General features: G+C 38.2%; 1 protein-coding gene and 1 pseudogene across 1 annotated transcript in view; one reads left to right on the top strand and one right to left on the bottom strand.

The window, feature by feature from the left end:
- LOC105395048 (proton-coupled amino acid transporter-like protein CG1139) overlaps positions 1 to 27515 on the bottom strand; it is a 52968-nt gene extending 25453 nt beyond the window's left edge. Inside the window, exons 1-5 of the mRNA XM_011566970.3 lie at positions 27145 to 27515; positions 7459 to 7525; positions 5586 to 5699; positions 4575 to 4725; positions 3819 to 3940 (exon numbers count right to left, since the gene is read on the bottom strand). Of these exons, the coding sequence (XP_011565272.3) occupies positions 3819 to 3940; positions 4575 to 4725; positions 5586 to 5699; positions 7459 to 7511 (440 nt within the window). The 5' untranslated portion in view covers positions 7512 to 7525; positions 27145 to 27515. The remainder of the gene's footprint in view (positions 1 to 3818; positions 3941 to 4574; positions 4726 to 5585; positions 5700 to 7458; positions 7526 to 27144) is intronic.
- Positions 20923 to 21613, top strand: LOC125489338 (annotated as a pseudogene).
- Positions 27516 to 27942: the final 427 nt, after the last annotated feature.

The following is a 27942-nucleotide window of genomic DNA, read 5'->3' as shown; positions in this document are numbered from 1 at the left end:
TAATAATAGTATTGTAGTATATACGAATAAAAGCAACACAGAAAGTAAATGAAACAAGTTATTAAGTGTTAAAATTACCAAATTTATTCTTTTTAAAACATAGTTGTAGTTTATATTAATAAGGAAAATTTTCAATTTGCAGTTTTAAATCATAATAAACATCAGACAAGGGTGGACTGGCTGTTTTACTAAAGTAAATAGGCAAGTCATTAGTTATATGAATCAACATGTTAATTAGCTAGAAATAAGATAACTTATTCTCACCTCAGTAACAATAACATCATTAACACATTGGCTTACCCATAATTGTAAATAATGATAAGTATTTAACAAAATAACTAAAATCTTATACAAATGGAAAAATAAAAATTACTGAGCTAACCCCAATAACTATAATTTTCACCACTTTTTCGCCATAATATCTTACGTCCATCCTTGTCTGACTTTTCATCACTAAATATCACAACATTGTTGCACCAATCAAAGTTTAAAATAGTCAGTCGCAAAACGCACTCTGTTTCGACGATGCTGATCGGTTAGAGCAATTTTCTTCGTCGGCCTCCGACACCGCAACCCAGCAGCACGCAAGTGAACCCGTACGGATTGTAGGGATAGATAGATTATGTGTTGTGGCCGTAGAACGGGTGCTGCAGAACGGATCAGCGCTATGTGCAGCTACGATTTCTCGATGGCGTGGTGATGCATCCGTATAGACGACTACTGTCTACATGTCCCGAATCTGCGTATCGGTGAACCCATAATTGAACAGTTCTCCTCTGCAAACAAAAAAACAAATACTTAGCATATACAAATATTCTAACAGTCAAATAAAATGTTTGCAATTCTATGTTACTTACCGTTAAACGTCTTGCGATTTCACTAATTGTAATATTTTGTTCATATAAATACAATTATCTCCGCCTTTATAACATGGTTTAGTTTAAGTTAAGACTTTCCATAGTGACTGCGAAGAGTAATTAATTAAATTGACAAATCACAAAGTGAATCACTATGCAGACGCAGAGGTGAATTGTCACTAAAACAAAAACAAATTTCGTTTATTCATATTGTATGAGGGTAGAATGGTTTTAACTCTCAAATGAAGAACGAATCATATATTTTTGGCGAAGAGAAATAGTCGACAGCTGTGCAGCTTGTAGTCATTTGTCAGTTTCAAATGAATTAATTTTATACTCAACAGCGTTTAAATAACGCAAAATTTGAATTAAGTAAAATAAAAATAACCATTAGTGGACTCGAACTCACGACCTATGTTTCATAAGTCTAACATTCTACCAATGAGCTACGAAATGTATAGACTCAAGCAGTGAAATTTTGCTTCACTTCAATTTTATAGCTATTTAATTAACACTACCGGTTGATATTTTTATGTCACAGCTGGTATACGGGCGTTTGCCTACGCGCAAACTCGTTTGTGCTGTTGTGTGTGTGTGTGTGGTTTGTTACTGGTGTGTAAACCGATTTCTGCGTTTATGCACACATAGACAACGTTAGTGTGCACACATACACTACGTTAGTGTGCCCTGCCAACCATTTGAGGTTGCCGTGTGTACACAAAGGCGGACTTATCGCCTATGTTTCTTTATGTATGTATGTATGCTTCTTTGAGTCACCGCTTTTCGCTATACATTTGTACTCACGTGATAGGTCGCGAGCCGTATCGCTGTTTTTGAATGACTACAATATACAATATACTATATGCCTGCATATACCTACTAAGCATATTAATAGTTGTACAGTCATATGCATAAACTTATGTACACTATACAGGGTTATTGGTAAGTAGACCGGATCCTTTCAGGAGGTGATAGAGGAAGGCATTTCCAGTCGATTGAACCCAATAATGCATTATCCTAAACTTAACCATTTCTAAGATATTTAATATTTAAGGTTTTTTTAATTTTTTGCCAAAATTTTATGCTTAAAACCGAAAATAAAAAAAAACTAGCCACATTTCAATATTTGTTTTGGTTGTTTTGCATAAGTAACACCTTAATAAAGTAATAAAAATAATCAAATGTGCATTATTCGACTTAAATAAGACATAATACCTCAAAATAGTTAAACATTTTGAAAAAATATTCAAAAGGCAAAAACAAATAAATTAAATTAAAAAAGATTTTTATATGACATTTTTTTGTGCACTTCAGCTTAAAAACATGGTCAACTAATAAGCTTTTAAACAAGATAATTGAATACCAAATCGATTAAGGTATCACCAAGATATGGCCAAAACAACCAGCACAGACGGACGTTTGCGTTTTGAATATTTTTTCAAAATGTTTAACTATTTTGAGGTATTATGTCTAATTTAAGTCGAATAATGCACATTTGATTATTTTAATTACTTTATTAAGGTGTTACTTATGCAAAACAACCAAAAAAATTATTGAAATATGATTGATTTTTTTTATTTTTGGTTTTAAGCATAAAATTTTGGCAAAAAAATTAAAAAACCTTAAATATTAAATATCTTAGAAATGGTTAAGTTTAGGATAATGCATTATTGGGTTCAATCGACTGGAAATGCCTTCCTCTATCACCTCCTGAAAGGATCCGGTCTACTTACCAATAACCCTGTATACACGACGTACAAACGGGCTCTACTCGACTTTCATCCACCCGCCACCGGCATCAATCTACATTGTCCGGTCCATCGCGCATTGTCCCACGCTACGGTTGCGTTTCGAGAACTCGCCTCAATCCTACAGTTATCGCCGCCCTTTATGCTCGGCAGTCCCTTTGAAGAGACTTGTGAGGGGTTTTGTACCTCTAGTCCCTTTATATACTTTACTAACAACCCCACAAAGATTATAATATAGAATAGATTTTATTATAATGGCAAAAACAACAACAAGGGACTCCTGGGTATAAAATATCTCCTCTGGAGTAATAAGACCATTTGTGGCAGTACCGAATTACTAGGCAGACATCAATAGTCATGTCACGACACTAGTCTTTACTGGGTGAAGCTTGCTGACACTACTAATTGTTTAGAAAATCACAGCTCTGACTGAATATTCACGAAGGGAAAGGTCTGATTCACATCTCAACACCGCATGTAGATAACTCTGCAGTAAGACAGTTTCCAAGAAACCAGTATTTAACCTTTTCTGTATCTTCACCCGCGGGCTCACCCTCAAAGCGTTCCAAATATACTTACCGTTTGTCACTCTCTAAGGTGCTCTATACAGGGTTTTAAAAAGGGCATAGGCAGGGTAAGCCGAAAAGGGGTGACTCAAAGAAACATACTGAAGAAATTTTATTCTTACTTTTGGACTTTTAGTTTCTCCATATAAACTACTTTGCTGGGAGCTTTTAACTACAGTGAGTGGAATCAGTTTTTCATATATTTCCAATAGATATTTAGACTGACCTCCTGTGTCACCCCATCATGCCTTGGTATACCAAAATTTGTTGATCAAAGCTGTTACTCGAGGATGCCACTTCCATGTACAGTCAGCTGCATAAATAGCTATACACTTGTCAAACTCACCAACTGACAATTCATTCATTCAAACATTGACGCTACAGTGTTAACTACTAAGGCCTGGGTCTCTGGGTCTATTTACGCCGTAGTTCGCGTCCAGCGTCACGCCGTAGGCCGCGTCACGATGCTCACTATTGCAATGTACTGAGGCGGTCTCCCTCACACGCCGACGTTGGCGCGTAGATGTAATGAGCATCGTGACGCGGCCTACGGCGTGACACTGGACGCGACCTACGGCGCGTAATAGGAGACCCGGGCCTAATGCAGCAGACGGTACCTCATGTTCATGTAGAAGCTGTTTGTTTACCTGACGAAGCCGGCCCAGGGGCGCAGGCGCCTTGGCCCGAACTGGAAGGCGGCGCCGCACGTCTCCGCGAACCCCATCGACGGCGCGCGCGCCTCCACGCACACCTCCTGGGACGTCTTCACCTGCGGACACCACGGGGAGGTTTAAATGATGAAGGGAGTGAAGCCAGAGACAATAGAAATGTGTGTGTAGACTGTTGTGTTTCACCCACGGAGTTGACGCAGGGTTTCCAAGGTTGTTACTACTTGTTACCTATTAGGAATATTTGCTAATTTGCTGCGTAAGTTAGCCCTGATAACCTGCCTTATATGCCAGTTTCAATAACTGTATCTACCGATAACAGGTTTCATAACTCTCCACTTTGTAGGCATGTATATATGTATAGTAAATATTAACCAATTTGAGCCATGTATAATAAGCAATTATTATATATGTAAATAAACATACTGTAGAAATAGCAGTGTGTAGTTTTCAAGGCGCTTATTTATACATTTTGTATTCTGGTAAGTAGACTTTAAAATACTTTTATGTGACTTTCTTTCTTATTTTGCTTCAGGAAAAGCTTCGTTAACAACTATTTCTAGCAAAACAATGTTATAAAGTTCTTTGAGAATAGTACTAGAAGAGTAGTTTGCATAATTATGGTAGCACTGCCATCGTTTCTATGCCTGTCGATATTCTTCTTATGGGGACGGCCTAAAACTCATAATAAGTCATTCGACAAGGTCCATTCGTGGAATCCATTGCAATACAGACCAGCACATAGACGCAGTGCGTGCAGATGAAGCCGAGCAGCAGCGTGCCCAGCGCGCCGGCCGCCAGCCCCGCGTTCCTGAAGGCCGCCGGCATGGCGAGGATGCCCGACCCGAGGGATGACTTCAGCAGGTGCGCCAGCGACCCTAGCGTCCTAAGGGGACACAGAATAGAATACTACTTTATTGAACACCACATTAAAAAACATACAAAAACATACATATTATTACTTAACGGGTCCAGCGCCAGGCCAGTTACAAAATTGCTGTTACATTTTTCAGCTCATAAATCATACTAGTAGTCCAACAATAACACATAATACCTATTATGAACGAGAAATGTAAAAGTTGCAGTGACATAGCACCCAACTACTCAGCATTAACTACATTTAACAGCGCATCAGAATATTGTTTGTAGAGTGTTTGTAAGCTCCAAGCCTTTTAATCATTGTGAAACAGCAGACACACAATATTCTTAGCAAGATTATTCTTGTAAATACCTAGACGGATAGGTCTTACCTATACTGAATAATTGATAACCCTTGTTCCATTCCATTGTTATGATTGTGTGAAGGCATCAAACTGAAGGCTGAGACCTAGGAATATTCCGTATGCCAATATGTATTTAGGCACTTACGGCTAGGCACAATATTCGAGCTTCGTGATTCGATTTTCCTATTCCTATTTGTTTTGGCATGCAGGGTAACACTCTGTGTGTGTGATAGAAACGAAGACATTATAGCTATAATCTTAAGAAATACCAAAAATAATTCGCTATTATCCAAACTAAAACTTTACATGGGGTTTTAGCATGTTTTAGATTGTTCTAGGTTTAGTCACCGTGGTCACAAGATTACACCCAGTCAGAATAGGATCATTCGCTGAGTACCCTACCCCCGCTAGCTGTGCCCATACGCTGACTGCCCTCGCTGCGCCGCACAAAGGTGACAGTTGACTCGGAAGGCTTGTCTCGTATACACCCACGTTTGTAATGCTTCAGTAATATGGTACTCACGAGTTGGGGTGCTCCACCTGGCGATGCTGGAAGGGGTCGTAGGCCTTCTCCGGCGCGACCCCGGGGCCGAGGCTCAGCGACGACTGGAAGCCGGGGTTCGCCGTTAGATTCGCCCTGTATAATACAGAAATAAATATAATACATATAATACAGTGTGTAAATAGTGGAACCACGGATAGTGTTACATACACGCTTTTGTTCAAGTTGGTCAGATTCTTATCCTGTATGTAGAGGGGCAAATTAAGTTTGTAAGGAGGCGTATTAATATTCGTAAATTCATATAAAACTAATAAAATCTTTATAGACTAATGAATGAGAGAAATATGATTCTTTGAATACGATAACTAATCTTCTAATAAAGCGGCCATTAGTTTAACTTTTCAACTACAGCCTTTGAAAACTTTCCATTGCGGACCCTGTGAAACATGGCCTTTATCTTAATAGAAATCAAATTAATTTAATGGCAACGTTTTGTTCCCCAATATTAACACAAAGTCACAGGAAGTACAGTTCAGTTCACGAAAGATGACCAAGACGGCGGCGAACTGTGCAGATATAAAAGATAACTTCACTGCTGATGTAGTACAATGAAGACCAAGTGCCATAGTGTGAACCAATGATATCGTTCGTATTATCGCGTTCTGTCGCGAGTTACCCCGCACATCCTAGGAATCCAAAAATGCCTTCGGCGGTCGGCTTACTTGAACTTAACTATATCTACCAAATGATAAGAAACTTTTCAATTCTGAAACTAACTAGACAATGTGCTAAGTATCTAAAATTTGTTTCGGCTTACGGCACAATTTATTGCCAAAGATAAAATATATCCCTCCGGCTTCCCTTTAAATCTGGGATAACAACACCACGGGCGCTGTATTCCAGGGAACTCAAAGCGTTTTCAAAGCGATACTGAATTCATAATGCTCTGCTCGGCAACAGTACTGCGATCCCGAATAATTTTCACATTTCTCTGTAGGATATTCGATTGACCGAGATTTATGAGGTATTGATCTACCTCTTATCGTTTTGGTGACAAATACTAGAACCAGGGTTTTTCACTGACTGTCCAGGGTGCGCCAGACATACGTGATGAGGAGATGAGGATGAGACGATGGAGGAGACTCCTTTCATGAACCCCTTCAGATAAGCGCCCCTGTCGGTAAAGTTTCTCACAAACCCAACGCATACATACATACCCTAGCGACAAGACAAGTGTCAACATCATTCGGGATCGCAGGACCATTGGATTCCCCTTTCAATTCGAGCGTTTGAGCGTCGATGTGCCACGATTTCACTGTCGATTGTGAAACGTTTGTGGACTGGAATGCGGGACCGCTGCCCGGATCCTACCACTCTCATTTATGATCTATTCATGAAGAATTATTTAAAATATAATATTAATTAAACAAAATAAGATGATGATCTAGATCTATCCTTAGCATAAATTCTGTTTACATTCTATTAAGTATGATAGAGGTCAATTCACACACATGAGTGAAGTCACAGATCCGGCATAATGATAAGAGGAATGGGCGGTACGATTCGATCGACACAAGGTGTCCCCTGTGAATTGTGATAATTCATTATGGGTTGTTATAGGGGACTCTTTATCTTGAACATATTACTATGACGAAGAAGGTACCTAGCTCAGTTCCAAAAGGTATCCTTATAGCATTTTAAGATGTTTTTAATATCGCGCGGATTTGATGTCGCACGCGGGATTGCCTCGCACGTGTGACATCCGCAAGTGTTCATTTTATACAAGTATTTATTGGAATGCGTTAATAACACGCGGGACAATACATATTAAAAACACCCTTAATTGGGTGATGCAACAAAAGTTTCAAAGCGTAAAGATAAGTCTTAAACTTACGTGGAGTTGAAGTTTTCCAGAACAATGGTTCCTTTCTTTTCTTCTCTCCCCATTTTGAAAGGTGTATCTGGAAACAAAGGATAGAACAATCAAATGACCATCAGAATTAACTAACTTTTTTTTAATTTATCCTTGAGGCTGGATATACAAATCATACGATTTTCTGTTTTTTTCTGGGAGCTCGGATTTTTGAGCAGCCCTCACATCACCACCGTTTAAAATTAATTAGTTGACAAAAATGTAAACAACAAATATTGGGGAATGTTGCAGAAAAATATCTTACTTACTCCAAAACAAATCATACCGAAATTGCAAAGGAACATGTACATGTTTGTGACACATCAGTAGAGAAGGCAATAACGTTATTCAACGCGAGCTGAGCTCTCCTTTACATCGTGTCTACTCAGATATTGGCAACACGCCTTCCTCCACAAAAAATTACAATGTTCTACTTTTTGAGCAGAGCAGAGCATTTAATAATAATAATATAATCATGTTTAGGTTTACATATCGGACTTACGCTATAGTAAAATGCTATAGCGTGGTGTAACGAATTTTGAGCTATTGAAATATATTTTACCACCCTTATGTTACTCTACAGCAGCGATGCACAGACCGCGGCCCGCCGGTCGAATACTGGTGGCCCGCCGACATCAAAAATAATACTCTCGTACAATAGAAAAATATTTAATAAAAAAAAATGTTCGAAAGTACTTATTCAAACAATTCCTTGATGACATCGAAACCGAATATAGAGATTTATTGTATTATACAGAAATAAGTTAGCTAAGTCGTGGATTGACACTGGAACGATTTCTTAATTTAATAAGTAGAAAAAATTGGTTTTTTTCTGGCAGAAAAGCAAAGGGATTTCCAGGAACTTGAAAAACCTGATCAATTAGAAATTATTGACATTCAAAACGACCAAGATTTACGCAACAAATACAACGAAAGTAAATTACTGAACTTTTACCGCAGCCGCTGCATTGATAAAACGTACAATGAGTTGCGTATAAACTCTGCTCTAAAAATGTGCTAAATCAACAATAAAATTGAAACCGCCTTGCATTCATTTGCAAGACGGAAGCAGTATTTACGTGTTAAAAGCCAAATAAATAAAAAAAAAGATTGTAAGCACTATTCTTTATTGTCTTACTTCTGCGGCCCGCCATCAGTTCATAATTTGTCCGAGTGGCCCCTAGTCTTCATAAGTCTGTGCATCCCTGCTCTACAGTATACATATACATACATATACTTATAGTATTACTACATACAAACACTCGAAATTCAAATAAGTACATGTAGCAGTAACACCTGTACAAAATACCTACTTACGAGCAATGGGAGGTGTCCCAACCCTCGTTAGGCCGCGGAGGCACGCATTCCTGTGATCTGCCATATCTTTTAGTAATTCTTAACAAAAACCCTTTTTTATGTGAGCAGCTCCCTTCAGTACGTGGACCATTAGCACAGATCCAGGCGGGCTATTTTAATTTTTAACCACGATTGAAATAAGGGGTGTTAAGTATACATTTGATACATACATTTAATATATATCTACATAAATGTGTCTGTTAGTGGTGACTTACAGACTACAGACAGACTAGATTTTTTTTTATCAGCAGCTGCGGTGTCGTTTAACGATTCATCCGTGCAAAATAAAGCGTTCATTGAAACAATCGCCTGGTGTTTTAACTTCGCTTCGGATTATTTTACCTAAACAGGCTAAAGCTGAAACTCACTTTAGATGTGCATGTTCAGTAAGTGGAGTGATTGGCATAGGCAGGTGAATAATATATGAGGCAGCTCCAGCTATTGTCTAAATTGACTTGCTGCTTAATCTCACATTCAATAATAATTGAATGTAAATGCAATGGATAATTACTTACTTAAGTTATCGAATACGAAACACAAGGCGAATGATTATTTAATTAGACATGTTACTATAACGACATGTTCTATCACAATCAAAGTGATCGCGTTGGGTGTGAAAATATTATAATTGGGCGGCCATTTTATGTTCCTCGCGTGTCCTCGGTACAAAGTTACGAGGACGCGCTGGCTCGGCGTTTTACCGCCATTTAACTTAATCTCATAGAGCTTACGGGTTATGGCGGGAACCCTAGCCAGGTATGCATGGAAGTTATGAACATTTTAAATTTATTGAAAAATATAGCTGTTATAATCTTTAATGGCGATCCATAGACTTTTCTCGTCCTTCCGGCAGACAGGGATAAGTGTGATATTTCAAGAACTATATTTTCCCAGCCAGGAATCGAACCCGGGCAACAAGCATGGAGCTCCACGATATAACATCTAATGCTCTCATGTCCCTTGTGTCATAAGTCAGACCTGCACTCGGGAAAAATTACCAGCTTTCACGACACTGACATTCGAGATGAAGAAGAACATAATAATGTTGATATTTTTATGCGAATGCATCGTATTTGACAAATTGATTTGTCCTTTCTTCAGTAACAGACTGCGTGGGTTTACATGTTAACCTAGACCTCAGTCAATGTGAACAAAACACTAAATAATAAAATTATTGGTGCTTTGTCCTCTGATGCGCCATAATGAGACCTGTCTCCTTGTGGTGTACAAAATTGGTAACATACCAAACGTTTAATTTTATTTTTTTGAAAAAAAAAAAGGATTATGTACATAATTATTTTATATTTACGAAAACAATAGCAGTTTTGAAACATCCTGTATTAATTATCACTCTTATTAACTTAGTAGATACCTATCCATATCGAAATTATCAAAAGGATAAATAAAACAATGGAATCTATTTTACGACAGATTCGTGCGTCCAATCGTCCTTTTAATCACGTGCTTTCCCAAATAAGGGTATCTAGTACCTACGCACTACCGGTCACTATGGGCCGGTCGTCCGGTCACCGCAATAAAACAAACCACGAGAAAGTGCCTGCCGAAGTAAAAAAAGATACAAAGTACCTATGTGTAAAAAAAGATAAAGAAAATTTATCGATGATTGAAAATTCTTATTAAATAAATAATAAAATAAATAGTCATTTATTTCAGGTAATGCATAGGTACCCATATTGTTTTAAAAATAATTAAAATTAAAATATAAAATCTACATCTACAGTCTTAGGTCTTACAATAATAACTAGTATAATGTATAGGGTTACACTAGTTATTTGCAAAAGACAGTCATTTGCGATTCGCGTCCTGATGAACAGATATCCAATCCAATGCTTGTAAAAAGGATTGGTGATATCTTGCGATACAGCATTCAGGATTGCATTTCCGGAGCCGCTCAGCCCCGACCAGAAAGAAGCGATACGTGACCTGAGGACGGCGAAAAAGTTATTCATCGCAGAGAATCTCTAAGGCTGCACTACTGCCGCTGCAAGCTGTGCATTCGTTACTAAAAACTAACTGTGAATAAATTTCTGATTCATTAATCAAAGTCACATCATTCACCGTTGAACTTTTAAAAACGAATTTGTATGTAAAATCTTCACAAAGTATGTTTTGTTTCTTCGGAACAACCCAAAAAATAACATCAAACAAATAACGGAAGTTCTGACAAGCTATAAGTCGTAACTTCCCAACTGAAGGCAAGATTGACATAACTGCTGAACTTCAATGAAATACTTATTCGACAAAACGTTTTTCTTCCGAACAACTTTTATTAAGTAAGTTTAAAATCCTGTGGGACTCTTATCTTTACAATCTCTGGTTTTTATACATTTTTCATCCACTTACCGACTTACTACCTTTACGGAGTTACGGAGTCAAACTGGTCCATTTTGTAAAGTTATTTTAGAACAAATCTATTACGCATAGGTATACTGTAGATACCAATCTATGAACGCATTGAATCAAATTTAAAACATTTACAATAAAGCATTTAACCAAAATTGCGATAGGTAGGTACTTAACTACTTACCGAAAACTATCTTCATTATAAATTTAAACGCTAGTACTTAGCATAAAAATCTTGTATTTCCATTGTTCTAGTGTGGCATTTGTCTTAATTTGCTTTAGAATGGAAATAACTACGTATGTCGCCTCTAATTATTAAACTATCTTCATTAAAACTATATTTACAGTTTATTGTTCTGTCACATTATTGTAACGAATACTAAAAAAACATACAGTAAAACGTACTTACTTAAAACATATTACAAAGGAAAACGGCGCAAAACTCCCACTAGGACTTCTGATATTCGCGCACTTACATAATGTACTCGTATGATGTCATTCGGAATTGTGTCTCTCGACCGTCGCAACGCTTCTGGGCCTTGAACGTACCGCAGGGAGCGGCGGCGGCGGCGGCATTGTGTCGCTCCATCCTGTCCACCATGCTGGATGATCTTCCGCATTCAGACTAATCAATAGCTTCATGAGAATCATGACTCATCCTCGTCAAATCTCAGCTATACAATATTATGTCCATTCGTTTGTGCAAGGTCATTTTTATTCATGTAAAAACTAATCCAAATATAGTTTGAGTATTTATTCAATATTATGTTGATCAGCAAAAACTACCTTGTTTTTTTGAAATAAAAGCGGAAGAATCCTGCACAAAAAGTGTTTTACTTATCACACAATGACATAATTATTAATTATTAAGTGGTAATTTAATTATTAAGTGGGATATAGTATATATATATATTATTAGGTAGGGTAAACGTACCAGTTTGCCGGCCACTACCCCTTTCCGGCCACTTCGCACGTTATTTTTAATAATAGGATAGTATTGAGACATCTCCTTTCTAATTTCGCGCCATTCGACCTGGACGAACATCACGGTTCATAATCCGACGGCATGACCTCGAAATTTGCGAACTTAGCCCTCAGTCACCATTTCAAAATTTGGTGTGTGGATTCGTGGCAAATTTAGCAGAAAAAATAGCAGGTGGACTGATTTTCAGAGGTAAGTTTTTAAGTGTTCCTACTGTTTTATAAGTGATTGAATTGGTTTGTGTGAATTAAAGTATGTTTAATTTCAATATTCAAGTGCCCAAACTAACAAACTTTTTCATAATTTGTAATATTTTCGGTGGTCGGACAATAGGTTATCGATTTATTCCAAAATTTAGTTTCCGGCCGGGTGGTCGGAAAACCGGTATATTGGAGTAATTAAATTTTGCCTATATTGCGGAAACCTTAAATGCACTAACATAGATTCCATTATATTAGTGAACAGCTAAAATTTTGTGAATTGACAACTAGATTCCGGCCGCCAGAATACCTCATAGTTTCAAAGATATGACTTTAAAAAAATAACGAATGTTTAGCGGCCGATAACCAGTTCAAACAAAACCTATTTCCGGCCGTCGAAAAAGCGGCCGAAAATAGGTAAAAATTACACCTAATTCCGGCCGTCTGAAATAGCGGGCGGCAGAAAATAGGTAAAATTAAACCTGATTCCGGCCATTAGATAATAAAACGGCCGATAATGTTTATCGATGCCAATGCCAAGAGTAGCTATTTGTTTGACTTTAGATTTTAATTTGTTATTTCATAAACCCTGAACTACTGAATAAAACTCGTTTTTCTACTGTGAATTAGGTGGCCGATAACCAGTGCACTCGTGGACGATAACTGGGTAAAATGGCCGATAACCGGTATATTTGCTATTTTTACGAAAAATATTTTTTTGAAAATCATGTATCACTGCTACGTCTATAAACGTTAGGTTTTATGAAACAAGACTATTGAAAGATCGAATGATATTTTTTTGGAAAATCTTGACACACAGCATTATGATAGAAATTAACTCTGAAGTCAACAAGTCGCTTAAGTGGCCGATAACCGGTACTGTTACCCTATATTTTATAGGTATATAAATTATTATGTTCAACAATAGTAATGATTGCGATTCGGATAGTGCAGAATTTGATTCTTGTGCCTCTTCGGATGAGTTAAACAGTAGTTGTAGTAGCTTTTTGAGTCTTCCCTCCTTACCCGAGGTGTTAGACTGTCAGTTCCGTGATGTCCCTAAAAACTTCAACGTTGTTCATATAAATGCTCAAAGTATTCCGTCTCATTTCTCGGATATGCTGGCTTCTTTTGATAACAAAAACTTACATGCTATTTTAATTTCCGAGTCATGGCTCAAGCCGTGTCTCCCTTCCTCTTCTTACCAATTACCCGGTTTTCACCTGCTTCGCAACGACCGCACCGGTTCTCGGGGTGGAGGAGTTGCCATTTATCTCCGTTCTAATATTCCCTACTCTATATTGAGTTTGTCAACTCAACCACCTCCGTCTGATGCAGGCGAACATCTTTTTATTGAAGTGACTCTTTCTCACACCAAGGTTTTACTTGGTGTGTATTATAGCCATTCGTGTAAAGTCAATTTTTTTAAATCATTCGAGAATCTCATTGCGGACTTCACGCCTAATTATAGACATAGTATAGTAATGGGTGATTTTAATACGTGTCTATTAAAGAATGATTCTAGATCCTCATGCCTTCAATCTATTGTTAAAGCTAGCAACATGAATATCCTTCCTCTTAGTACCACCCATCACTTTCCCAACGTTACTCCCTCTCTTCTTGATCTTATCTTAGTATCTTCTACAAATCATGTTGCTAAGCACGGTCAATGTGGGGCTGATGGTTTTTCTTATCATGACCTCATCTTCCTTTCTTATAAAATTCGTCCCCCCAAGGCTAAGCCAAGAATTCTTCTTCAGCGCAATTTTGGTGGAATGGTTTTGGATAAACTGAGAAGGGATGCACGGCATACTGATTGGAATGTTGTTCTAGATGCAGACAGCGTCGACGAACAGGTGTCTCTATTTAATTCACTTCTAACCAATCTTTATGACGTGCATGCCCCGGTCAGGGCGATCAAGTTAAAGCACTTGCCAGCGCCATGGCTGACTGATGACATTAAGAAGATTATTTCCCAGAAAAATGCTGCCAAATCAAGATATAAATCTCAGCCTACTGAAGGGAATAAACTGAAATTTGTAGCTCTAAGAAATCACTGCAATAAGGTGTGTAGGGACGCACAACGACGCCATATCCATAAATCTGTTGAAAATGGCGATCCAGCCAAAGTATGGAATTTTCTTAAGTCTTTAGGTGTTGGTAAGGCCCGTAATAACGTCGTCCCGAAAGACCTTGATCTAGATTCTCTGAATTCACATTTCTCTTCTACCTCTGATTTAGACTCTGCTACTAAAATCAAAACTCTTAATGATCTTTCCTCCATACCAACACCCGACTTCCCTTCATTTAATATTCGCCAATTTTCCGATTGTGATGTTGAGAAGAGTATTCTTTCCATTACTTCCAACGCTGTTGGGAGTGACAGCATAAGTCGAAATATGATAGTTCCTATACTTAACATAATCCTTCCCATCATCACACACATCCTTAACTCCTCCATTATCTCTAGTACCTACCCCACCCTTTGGAAAGAAGCCCAAATTATCCCTCTTCCCAAAAAACACAATCCATCGTCTTTTTCCGACTATCGACCTATCTCTATTCTTCCTTTCCTCTCCAAAGTCCTTGAAAAACTTGTTCATCGCCAATTAAGTGGTTTTCTCATTCGCAACAATCTCATGAATCCCTTCCAGTCCGGCTTCCGCCCTGGCCACAGCACGGTCACTGCTCTTGTGAAAATCACTGATGATATTCGCCAGGGTATGGAAAATGGAAAACTTACTATCCTATCCCTTCTTGACTTCAGCAATGCTTTTAATACTGTCAATTTCGACATATTGCTGGGGATTCTTCGTTCTCTCAACATATCTCCAACGGTGATTGGCTGGTTTCAAAGTTACTTGCACGGGCGCCAGCAACGCATCCGTATCGATGATTCATTTTCTAAATGGTGCAGTACCTCAGCTGGCGTACCGCAAGGTGGCGTGTTGTCCCCCCTCCTGTTTGCTATCTTCATTAATAGTATCTCTGAAAATCTGTCTTCTTCCTACCACCTTTATGCAGATGATCTTCAGATCTACACACATGCAGTTCCTTCTGATCTACCTCAGGCTATTTCACTAACTAACAGTGACTTGAACAGCATATCCGACTGGAGCAAACGACATGGACTTAGAGTGAATCCTTCTAAAACTCAAGTCATCATATTAGGCAGTTCTAGACTCTTGTGCAATGTAGACCTTGCTCATCTCCCTTCAGTGCTTTTTGATAATGTCCAGAAACAATTTGCGAGTACGGTCAAAAACCTGGGAATCTTCATCGACAAACACTTGTCTTGGGGACCACAAATTGAATCAGTCAGCCGAAAAGTGTTCGGCTCAGCTGCTTCGCTTAGGAGATTGCGTAATTTCCTTCCTACATCCACTAAGATTGCGCTTTCTCAATCTCTATTATTACCGATTCTTGACTACGCCGACGCCAGCTATCTCGATCTCACCGAGGAGCAACTTAATAAGCTTGAGCGACTTCAAAACTTTTGTATACGGTTTATATTTGGTTTACGAAAATATGACCATATTTCCGAATATCGTATAAAACTCAAGTGGCTTCCTATTCGCCTTCGACGGAATACTCATATCTTAACGCTTCTCTACAACATACTGTTTAACCCGGCATCCCCTCAATATTTAAAAGAGCGTTTTCAGTTTCGGCACTGCTCACACGATCGCACACTTCGGTCTGCTCAGAACTTGCGACTGCTAGTTCCGCCGCACAAAACTGACTTCTACGGTGACTCCTTTACGACGAAATCAGTGGTTCTCTGGAATGCTCTTCCTGAAGAAATTAGACGTGCACCATCTGTGGCCTCTTTCAAAGAAAGGGTCAAATTGCACTACCTACAGTCACTGACTAACTAGTTGAATATAATATTATGTAATGTGTATTATTTATGTAAGTATATTATAGGTATATATATATATATTATATATATAGTTATTAGATATTTATTTGTTGTTTTATTTATTTATTTAGTGTATGTACTGTTTAAGTAGTATATATTTTATATATATGTATATATATATATATACATGCACCACAACTACCTCACAATCATATAGACTTACTCTCTTCCATCCAAAGGTTGTCTGGTAGAGATTGCTATAAGCAATAAGGCCGCCTTTTTGTACTGTTTTATTTTTAAGTTTTGTTTTTTTTTTGTAATTTTTGTTATTGGTGCAAATAAAGTGTTTTGTATTGTATTGTATTGTATAATTAGTATGGATCGAACATTTCGTTTGTCAGATTTGATATTGCCACCCGATTCCGCGTTGTTCTATGTTTATTGTAAATGTGCGGTGAAGGTATGGAATCAGGCTTAGAGTATAAATATTTGTATGTATCAGGGCATAAATAAGGGTATTAATAAGTCAGTAAATATGAAAGTTTATATAATATTTATATTTAGCCACATTTCTGTGAAAAATATTACCGAGATGAGATTCAATGAAAGTAGTTACCCAAGGGGAGTATTTGTATTTTTCAGTCGAATGATCTAAAGGCGTCGATGAACGAAGTGTAGTAATCATATTTTTTGTTTGATCTGTATCCTTTTTATTGTACCCTTGTATGTAGGTACATATTATATTATTTTACAGGTAATAATTATTAGTGTAAGAAGAAAAAATCAGCTAGTTTAACCTAACCTAGAGGAGTAGTAAAATTTTGGGGCAAAAAGACCCGTCTCGTAGTTCAGAGTGAGCGGCCAGCTTGCTTGGCCCTAAACTGTCCTGCGCTGTAAACATTCGAAAACAGAGGCAGTAAACGTCTTCAACACAGACATGTAGCTTGTAGTACAGTAAGCACTTATACATTTTGTAACACTAGGATTTTTTATTTAAAAAACGTAAAAACATTCTTTAAAGCTTTCATTTATACACAACTTCCGGATAATTTTTCATATATTCAATTCATATTTTGTTATTCAACTCCTAACGTATGCAAGAGCACAATACCTGGCGGTATTAGGTCACGAGTGGCTGGCGCATTGTGCACTAGGTAAATACCTGGATTAAGCCATAATTGGCTAGTTCTGAACTATTTCCTAGTGGGTACTTAGTCTATCTGACTGCCCCGTAATGGCTTTATGAGAACAATGCCCAACTTACTTCATTATGTACAATGTTGTTTTAGATTTAGATTAATTTCTATACTTACGTACTCGTGAATTTGTGTAACAAATTTAATATTGACATGGAATTTCGACGCATGGAATCTTGGCATAGGCATTGGCATTGGCATCAAAGCTCATGCGCAAGAGCTAGTGAGTAAACCAATAAAATTATTTATCAATCAATGCTTTATCTATGTAGGAACAATTAAATAATTAAAAGTTGTTGAATGTCTGGCATTAGTCTGGCATGTTCAATCGAGAATATAAATTGGTCTATTATTGTCATCCCGGTGTTAGATACAGGCCGTACACTGTGTAATAATGTAACTACAGTCATCGGTATAAACACGGTTACGCTTTATTTATAGTAAGTAAGTAACTTTAGTAGTTAAAGTATACAACGTAGAAAATGACTATTAATTAATTAATTCGTTGTTAGCATTTAATTTTATTTCGATAAGGTAGCAAATTATACTTACTATGAATGATTTTAACAAAACGTAGGCACCTCTACATCTGATGGAATACATGTAGGTACTTATTAAAAACTCAATAACTACAGGGCAATGTGTTCACAATCACACAAGCTGTAAGTAGTGCTTAGACTGGAATTTGCGACTAGAACCTGTGATTGTGCGTATTGTGTTTGTTGTGTAGTATATACTAAGTCTATGGCGCAGATTCAATGTTGTCTCTTGTGACAAATCATAATAGGTATGATTTATAGTGCGACAAACTTATCTGTTCCGGTGAGAGCGAACTAAATTGATCCATATCTCATAACTGACCTATGAATTATATATTCATATAGATTAGATAGGTTTATGAAAACCGCAAGGGTGAATTACCATTACAGGATAACTTAAAATCTTATAGAATCAAGAAATATTAGACATATACGTGAGCTCTCACCGGAACAGATAACTTTGTGGCACTATACTCTGGTATAGGTAGTCAAAGTAATGTCAATGGCGCTGTCAGAATAAGATAAATCTGGTGAAACTCGCGGGAAACAGGTCTATTCTATTTGCCTAATAATAACGTAAGTAATTTTACTATAGGTAGCTAGGCATGATAATATTTGAAAACCGCAGACAATTATTATACCTACACTTGATTTGAAAATGCCTAAGTAAATAATGTATAATACCCAAGGTTATACCTAGAATAGAAAATAATACCTACCTACCTATAAAGTTTTTTTAACGTTGCAGAGCATCAATGCTCGAAAACTCTAGGGTTTTCTTCCAATACATGAGAAACTAAGTCTGAAAACTAATTTTCATTAGCTCTCAAGCGTAACTTAGTTAATATTCACAGGAGATTAATTACATCAACTTTTCACGAACATATTACACTTGTTGGCAAGGAGGGTTACTCAACCTTAAGGGGAAAAGAACGAACGAGAGTTGGCATATACCATCGTTACGTTTAATAGAGTCGTGGTTTGCCCGGCTGAGCTCGGAAGTTACATTTTTTGTAAGCCAGAGTGACCCCTCTAGCTCTAGCTTCATAACATTTATTATAAGATTAATTAATGCTGTAGAGTTGTAAAGTTAAGGGCTGTATCTGGTCATACGAGATATATTAATAGTTTGCTACACATCATGAATACATGCTGCGTAGAGGTGCATTTTATGTACCTACCAAGTTTCAACAACAAGACTACTCTAAAGCTTCAACTGGTAACTTTTAGGTCCAGTGGGAGCGGCTCCACGCCATTGGAATTTGAGTCGATTGTCGCTGCTCGATCGGTTATAAAAACCTACACCTGGCCCTCTGAGCTGGTAGTATGAGTATGGTAGGGAACTTATTTAAGTATTAAAAATCCGTAAGGCGAGTGGGCCAGGTTTCTTTGGTCCAGACTCCAGAGCATACATTCGTAAAACAGAGGTTTCTATTTTTAAAATTAAATAATATTGTTTTAAATAAAATACTTTTAAATCTTCTTCCAATTTAAGATTACTTAGCTAAGCCTATGTGTATAGGTTTGTAGTGTACCTATTTCCTAAAAAAGTAGGTCCTAGGAAGGATTTCCGAGAATGACAGGATGCGTAACCAAATTCCTTGAACTTTCGGCTAATAATATTTAATTGAATTTTGCAACTCTCTGTTTTCCAAGTGCCTAATATTTTGGTGGCTTTACGCCATTGACCCGAAAGTCTTGGGTTCATTCTGGTTCAATCCATTCCGTCGGCATTTCCAGGAAATTCAGTTAAGAAAATTAGGCGGTTCTTCGAAAACGGGGTAACTTCTTACCGAAGGCGCTTCCATGGAGTTGTCGAGCTGAACAAAATTAATGAAGTCTTTGGATTTGCAAAACTAAACAGAGAAACTTGACTATACCTACTTACCTACTGGTAAACTATGTATTTACTGTGTAATTATTTTATGAAATTGTTAAAATTTAGTGCAATACAGGCAAGTTACAACCTATTAGTATTTGAGTAGCCAGAGTGGATTCTGTTTGAATTATTTCATAAGTAGTTGGTGCTTCGGTAATTTTACGTTTGTACAATAATTATTGAAAATTTGGCAATAATTTTCGTTTTTAGCCCCCGCCGAAAAGAGTGGTGTTATAAGGTTAACGTGTCTGTGTAAGTATCTGATTGTGGTAACATAGCTCCTAAACGACTGAACCGATTTTAGAATTGTTTTCTAGGGTGATAGGTTATGTTACCCCCTTGTGTTTCATGAAACTCGGTCAGCCGTTTTGTTGAAAAGGTAAAACCTCCTTATTACAAGTAAAGCACTGGCCTGTACAAACATAATACAAAATGACACTGACAGTCGATAAACAGACATCAATACATAAAATATATATTATTATTTTCACTTCTACTTTATCCTAAAATAATAGGTTATGGGCCCAGAGGTAGAATAAATAATTTATATAAAAGACGACTGTGCTATGCATTCTCAAAATACATCTGCTCTAAAGCAGTCGGCACCGTCGACGATGTCTTCTGCTGTCCCCTCGTCCACGATGTGTATAACAAAGCTGGATGGGAACATTGACTTATATATTACTAGCGTAAGGACAGGCCCAACCGTTCTAGAAAATGACACCCTCGCGTTGGCCCTAAAACCTCATAAATCTGTCATAATTTGTATGAAATTAGGGCCAGCGCGCGGGTGCCATTTTCTTTTGACAAATCGTTATGACGGGCGTATCCTTCCTTTTGAAATCATTGGATGGGAAGAAAAAAATTAATAACTGGGCATTTGCGGTGGAGTGCATGCTGATCGACCTCGACCTCTGGGACGTGGTCACGGCTGCAGTCGACCCCAATGATGTCGACGCCAAGCGGAAGGACCAACGGGCACGAGCTAAGCTGTGCCTAACCTGCGAGGAGTCGATATACCCAGTCATTCGGTCAGCAAAAACGGCTCACGAAACGTTCAATTAGATACAGCTACCTCACACATGACAGAGATGGTTAGCACTGGTGAAGTGCCCGAGGATGATGAAGAAAACATACGTGCTAAGGAGCAGGGTATCCTAAACCTCGGCGAAAAGTACAAGAAAGAAGGTAAAGCCCAAGAACTGGCCGAGCTCATAAAAGCTACGAGGCCATTTCTAAGTTTGATCAGCAAAGCGAAAGCTGCCAAGTTGGTGCGTTCGCTGGTCGATTTCTTCCTCGACTTGGAAGCCGGGACTGGGATAGAGGTGCAGCTATGCAAGGAGTGCATCGAGTGGGCAAGGAGGAGCGGCGCACGTTCCTGCGGCAGTCGCTGGAGGCGCGGCTCGTGGCGCTGTACTCGTACTACGACACCGGCATGCACTCGGAGGCGCTCGAGCTGGCCACGGCGCTGCTGCGCGAGCTCAAGAAACTCGACGACAAGAACCTGCTGGTTGAGGTGCTGTTGCTAGAGAGCAAAACATACCATGCCCTTAGCAACCTACCTAAAATATTCGTCACCACTCATTCCATAATCATTCACACAGATAACCAAAGCTCGATAAAACTCGCCCACAACAATGCATACCACTCACGCACAAAACACATTGACATCCGACATCATTTCGTACGAGATACGCTTTCACACCAAAACATAACACTATCATACGTGTATCAACATGGTAGCAGATATTTTGACTAAACCTTTGCCAAAACTCAAGCACAATAGATGTTTAAACGCTTAAGGGTTAGTCTAGGTACCTACCTGTTTTGTATATTTCTCTTTCGTACGTATTCTATGTTGTGAAAAGTTATAGATGTATATACAGGATGATATTTTTATGGTGTTTGTGTTAAGTGTATATTGTTAAGTGTATGTTTTTTTTATTTACTTACGAGTTACGAGTTTTTTTTAAATATATTTTTTGGTTTGTATGTACAGGGTGTTTACATTGCGGGGGGGTGTTGAAAAGGTAAAACCTCCTTATTACAAGTAAAGCACTGGCCTGTACAAACATAATACAAAATGACACTGACAGTCGATAAACAGACATCAATACATAAAATATATATTATTATTTTCACTTCTACTTTATCCTAAAATAATACGTTTGAAGATTATCAGTTCTTTTCCAGGGGATGAGGGGATGTGATAAACTTAATACGCAACCACAGACAAAGTTTTAACACTTAATTAATTACTAAAGTTAATAAAATATTTGTTTCATTAAAACTGTGACAAGAGATAGTTTATGAAAAGGAGTCACACCTTTTCTTAAACTATCTCTTTCATCCCACCTCTCCCTAGAGTGTACGTGTAGTGCACTAAAGTCTAATGGGAAATTGGGAAACCGGAGTTTCAGCCGAAGTGCCCTGTGTCCCGCGTCCCGCCCGTGTGCCGTGCAACACGGCACACGGAACACAGAAGCCGCTGAGACTAACGCGATTAAAGTGATACATTGACTGCCGCTCACATTTCTATAACGTATATAGATCTAATGTTGTTGTTTGTTGTTACTGTCTTGTTACCATACTATATGCAAGCAGTAGGTATTTATTGCATAAGAGCATCCACATAATCTGCTTCTTTAGGTGCGTGCATTGGTACACCTATGCCAATTTGTATTGAGTCTTTCACTTACTGCGTTGCCTAAATCATTATAAATAATACTAACTTCTAAAAGCCATTCAACTCATCCATTTCTACGTGGTCGCTGCCGCTCTGGCCACAGACAGACCAACGCATCGCATACCCAGCTAAATAAATTACAACACATCTATTTTTCCAGCGGCATGCGGCAGTTAAAAGAAAATGAATAACTCATAAAGTAGGTCAGTCAGCTACAGAAACTTATAATAAGGATGGTTTTTATTCAAATTAGGAACATGAGGCTCGAGGCTATCGAGTTTTATCATTCTTTTGTTTTGCAGTTTGACATTATAAACAGCCAGTGTTTTGGGTATGTGAATAGCATTTTTATCCGTGAACCTTCACTTAAGGCTTGCCTACAAGGCTGTTGTCGGAGAGATCCGTAACGCAAGGTTGCTCGGCGCCCACTGTAGATACGCTGGGCTGGCTCATTTGCATCGATTGTGAGTTTTAATTAACTAGGATGAGTCATAAACAATACTCATGGCTAGAGTGAAAATGCAAACGTAAGTATTTAGTTAAGTGATATTACTCGCTTAGTTAAATGTAAACACTTGCTCGCTGTAACACAACTGTGACGATTCTATGGAATATTTTTGACTAAATCTGTCGAATAATTAAGAAAAATTATTTTCCTTTATAATAAGAAATTATGATTTTATTTAATCTTTCGATTTTAACAACTAAAAATGTATTTTATGAACAGCTCTTTTTTTTCTATCTCAGAGTTAGTTAATGAGACCTGCATTCGAGAAATTCACTGACCAAATTCTACCCGTTGTTTGACTAGCCTGCAGGTAGTACCGAGGGACATTGACAAGATAATAATGTCATCAAATCAATATGTAATAATACTTGATACAACTTTTGGAAAAGGGTGACCTATTTCGTCATTCAACCATAATGTTACAGGTAATATAATGATGTAGGTATATTATTCAAATAAACAAACGAGTCAGAAAAACAGTAATAAATTTAGTAAGTACGTATTCTCAGCACAAAAACATTAGTCACAAAAAATATCTATCGCATAAAAATAGGTACATTGAAGGAAGTATAATGTATAGGTACTATATATGTAAAAATACAAGTCGGAACTTAGAGTTGTAAGGTATTGTTTGTAATACGTTTTAAGATATATTGCGTTTATGCATTCGATCTCAATCGGACTACTATGATGACAGCTACTAGCTACCTCACAACCACCGCACCACACCTTAAAAAATATCGATGCTTTAACAGCATCGCTTATCTTATCAGTCAAGTCAGATCGTTAATGTGTGGTGTTAACTTAAAAGACCCTCTACAATTTGACCTGGTCCTGTTAGGGAGTCGAAGAAAAACTAGGGTTTGAAACCGTGAAAGACCGTCTGACTGCCGAGGCGTAAGAAATGTGAAAACCCAAACAATAATGATGAACGTAGTTGGAAGAAGTGGAGAACTTATTTTGGTTTGAATATAAGAAATATTAAGGAAGAAAGATGTTTGAGGTAGCTATGTAGTGCTCATTAATTGGATCCTTACAACCTTGATCGTTGACCCGGGGTCATGGAGAGAAAATGAAAGGATATTCACAAAAGATATTCTTATATCATGTTCAAATGAAAGAAAATTGATTATTGGATGAGCCCAAATCTGCCACTTATTGAATAGGAGGTCCAGGAACCACCGCGCGTTACTAAAGGCCAGTACACACTAGACGCGCAGTGTGACGGGTCTATTTTTTTATTTATTATTTATTTATTTATTATGTTCACTTATGTTCACACTTTTATGTACTTTATGTACTTACTCCAGCTACCGTACCATCCACTGAAGTTATGTCAGTTTCGTAAGGTACTTACGCGATGCAATGGTTGTGGTACGGTAGCACCAAGTATTTTACATAAATCCACACTTAAAGAAAAACTAAGGGCCACTTGCACCAACATAATTATTAAATCTAGATTTGGTGTGAAATCTCGATTTATGTCATAAATTTATATGGACTGACGTTTCTTAAATCGAGATTTATCAGGGTGGTGCTAGCCGGGCTAAAAATTGATCTACTATAATAATACTTACATTAAGTTTACTCACGTCGTCGATTCAAAGGCGCAAAGTAATAAAAGTTCCTAGTTATATCAGTTTTTTTAACTGTGTCTGTTACGTTCAGCTCTCTGCGGAATCATAAGATAGAATAGAATAGAATAGAATATATCTTTATTGAACACCACAAATTAAAATATAAAAAAAGAGAACTTATAAACTAGGAACAATGAACAATAGGCGACCTTATCGCTTAGAGCGATCTCTTACAGGTAACCTTAAACATAAAGAAATAAAACTAAAGAAAATTTGAGGGCGGTGTACCTACTACCTAACTACTTATAATATAGCTAAATAAACCATACATACTATAGCTACATAAATACTAACATAAGTTACATATTCTAACTAATATACCTACATACCATTATTAACATACATACATCCTATATATATACAATAAATACCTATATTCATACAACATCTCGAAAGTAGGTAAGTAACTATTGAGACAGATAATGTTTTTTAACAGAACTTTTAAAAACCTGCAGTGATTTAGAGCTACGGATACTTAGAGGCAGAGAGTTCCACAGCTTAATTGCTTGAACCGTAAAAGAGTCGGTAAAAAAATTGGTCGAATGCGCAGGATATTCCAGTAGAAGTTGCTGAGATGAACGCATAGGCCTTCCCTGCGCATTCAAACGAAATTCAAACCGTTCCTTTAAGTAGTTTGGTGCACATGGGTTGAAAAGTATTGAGTACAAGAGAGAAAGAATATGTGCATTCCGTCGGAGGCGAATCGGGAGCCACTTGAGTTTATTGCGGTACTCTGAAATATGGTCAAATTTTCGTAAGCCGAAAATTATTCGTATACAGAAGTTTTGAAGGCGCTCAAGTTTGTTTAATTGCTCCTCAGTGAGATCCGGATAGCTGGCGTCAGCGTAGTCGAGTAGAGGAAGAAGAAGGGTTTCAACAAGCGAAACCTTAGTAGATGTTGGTAGAAAATTGCGCAGACGCCTTAATGAAGAAGCAGACGCAAATATCTTTCGGCTCAATGCAGCCATTTGCGGAGCCCAAGTTAGGTTGCTGTCGATGTAGATACCAAGGTTCTTTACAACATTGCTGAATGGAATAATGTTGCCATCAAAGGATATCGGAGGTATCTGGGGCCAGTCAACTCTCGACTTCAATCTGGGGCTGCCTAGTACTGCAACCTGTGTTTTGGTTGGATTAATTTTCAATCCGTAGGATTTGCACCACACTGATATGCTATTCAAATCGGAGTTGACACTTGAAATCGCATCAGGAAGATCTATCGGTGTTGACTGCATATATATTTGGAGATCGTCTGCATACAAGTGGTAGAAAGAAGAAAATTTATGAGAAATGCTGTTTATGAAGACAGCGAAAAGTAAAGGAGATAAAACGCCACCTTGTGGAACGCCGGCAGAAGAGTTACACCACGTAGAAAAGGAATCCTCTACACGAATCCGCTGTCGGCGCCCATACAAATAACTATGAAACCAGCCAACAGCTCCTGGAGATATGTTGAGTGAACTCAAAATTCCTAGCAGTATTTCAAAGTCGACTGTGTTAAAGGCGTTACTGAAATCAAGCAGTGCCAATACAGTAAGCTCACCTTTTTCCATGCCCCAACGGATGTCATCAGTAATTTTTATCAAGGCCGTAACCGTACTATATAAAACCGTACTAAGATACCTACCGATAAAATTCTGGAGTCATCAATTATACTCCTACGAATGTGGAAAACGCAGGAAAGGTTTTACCCTGTTTTTTGTGTACCCGCCACCCGCCATAAATAATGAACTAATATATCACGTTGACTGGAAAACAGGAAACCTTCCCTTATCTATGGCGGAGGCTGCCTCTCCAACTAGCGGACATTGTAAGAAACTGACGAAAAGTGAGTGCAGCACCTAACCCCATTTATGTGTTTTCAATACAAACTTGCATGTTTTGCGTTAATATCAAGCTTTTAGAATGTTCATTTCGACCTTGAGGTAGGCCCTACGTAGTGACTAACCTACTTAGTAGGTAGATAGGTATAATACAGGTACCGACTGTCTACAGACAAAGGCTATAGGTTCATTACACAATAATTGTGTAAATCAACCTTAGCACAAGCTTATGTTCTGCTCAATCAATGACAATAATTCATCCAATCATAGCACTAGATTTTAAGTTAACTTCGGCTTATTTTGATGTTCTCAGTTCTCAGTTGCAAAGCCAGCAGAAAACCTGACGGTATTGTAATTCAACATTCATACCCCTATCAAAATAACCTACCCTTCTATTGTGAATTTGTAAACGATAATTGTATGAAGGCAATAAGATGGCATAACAACCATTATACTCAGCAGATTTAAGTACCATTTGTTAAATAATAGATGAGTTAACGACACATGACGATTTGCATTTACTGTAGCGCCATTCAAAGTTAATCATCCATTAAAACATCAAAATGTGTTCCGCAAATGACGTCCAAATCATTAGGATGTAAATCATAAATTTCGCAAGTTAGCTTCGGTAATTACCTTGTGCTCAGAATTGTTTACGCTTTCAATGTACCCGGGCCCTTAGCTCTCACGTAACCCACAAGCACAACACTTTCCAGCTCTCAGCGGCGGCGGCGGAGGTGGCGGCGCGGCGGCGGCGGCGCTTGCGCAAGATCGCACTAAAAGGTTCTAATCGCGCGACGATCCCAACTTCGCGCGTGCAACTGTCATCGGAGTCATGCGACACGTCCTCCTGCACCGACGGCTGACTGATCACTGACAGCGGCGAGACGAGACAAAGTGGACCAGCACCAAGGTGCTTTGCGAAATGCCCAAGCGCAGGACGTTGAAAGCGACCACCGCGAGACCCCCGACGCGGAGCGGTCCCCACGCGCCGGGAGCTCAACAAGAAGTGGGCGCAGCCCGCATTGTAGGCTGCAGTAATTACCCCTTATTATCCGCGGCCAAGTCCAGAAGCAGATAAAAACAAGTCTCTCGAAAGTTTTCAAAAGTCCCATGCCTGTTCTGGGAATGGTGATTAAAATCATTATGTTTTTTGAGAACCTTCAGATTCTTATTGATATACAGAGTTGATACGTCACTCGGCCCTCGGGGAGACTCTTTTCGAGCACGACAAAAAGACCGACTGCTGTATTTACAGCTGAAAACTTCAAAGCAACAGGTGTAAGTACATACTTAGGTAGACTACCTACTTGACTAGAAACTGGGTCGTACAGCGTACAGGTAAAATTATGAAATTTTTAAGGTACTAGGTACCTACCTAGTAAAAAAAACTTTTAGTTAATACCTCTTAGGGTCACTTAAATTTTACCAAAC

Source organism: Plutella xylostella, chromosome 13 (assembly GCF_932276165.1).
Source record: "Plutella xylostella chromosome 13, ilPluXylo3.1, whole genome shotgun sequence".
NCBI lineage: Eukaryota > Metazoa > Arthropoda > Insecta > Lepidoptera > Plutellidae > Plutella > Plutella xylostella.
This window is presented reverse-complemented; position numbering and strand designations above follow the sequence as displayed.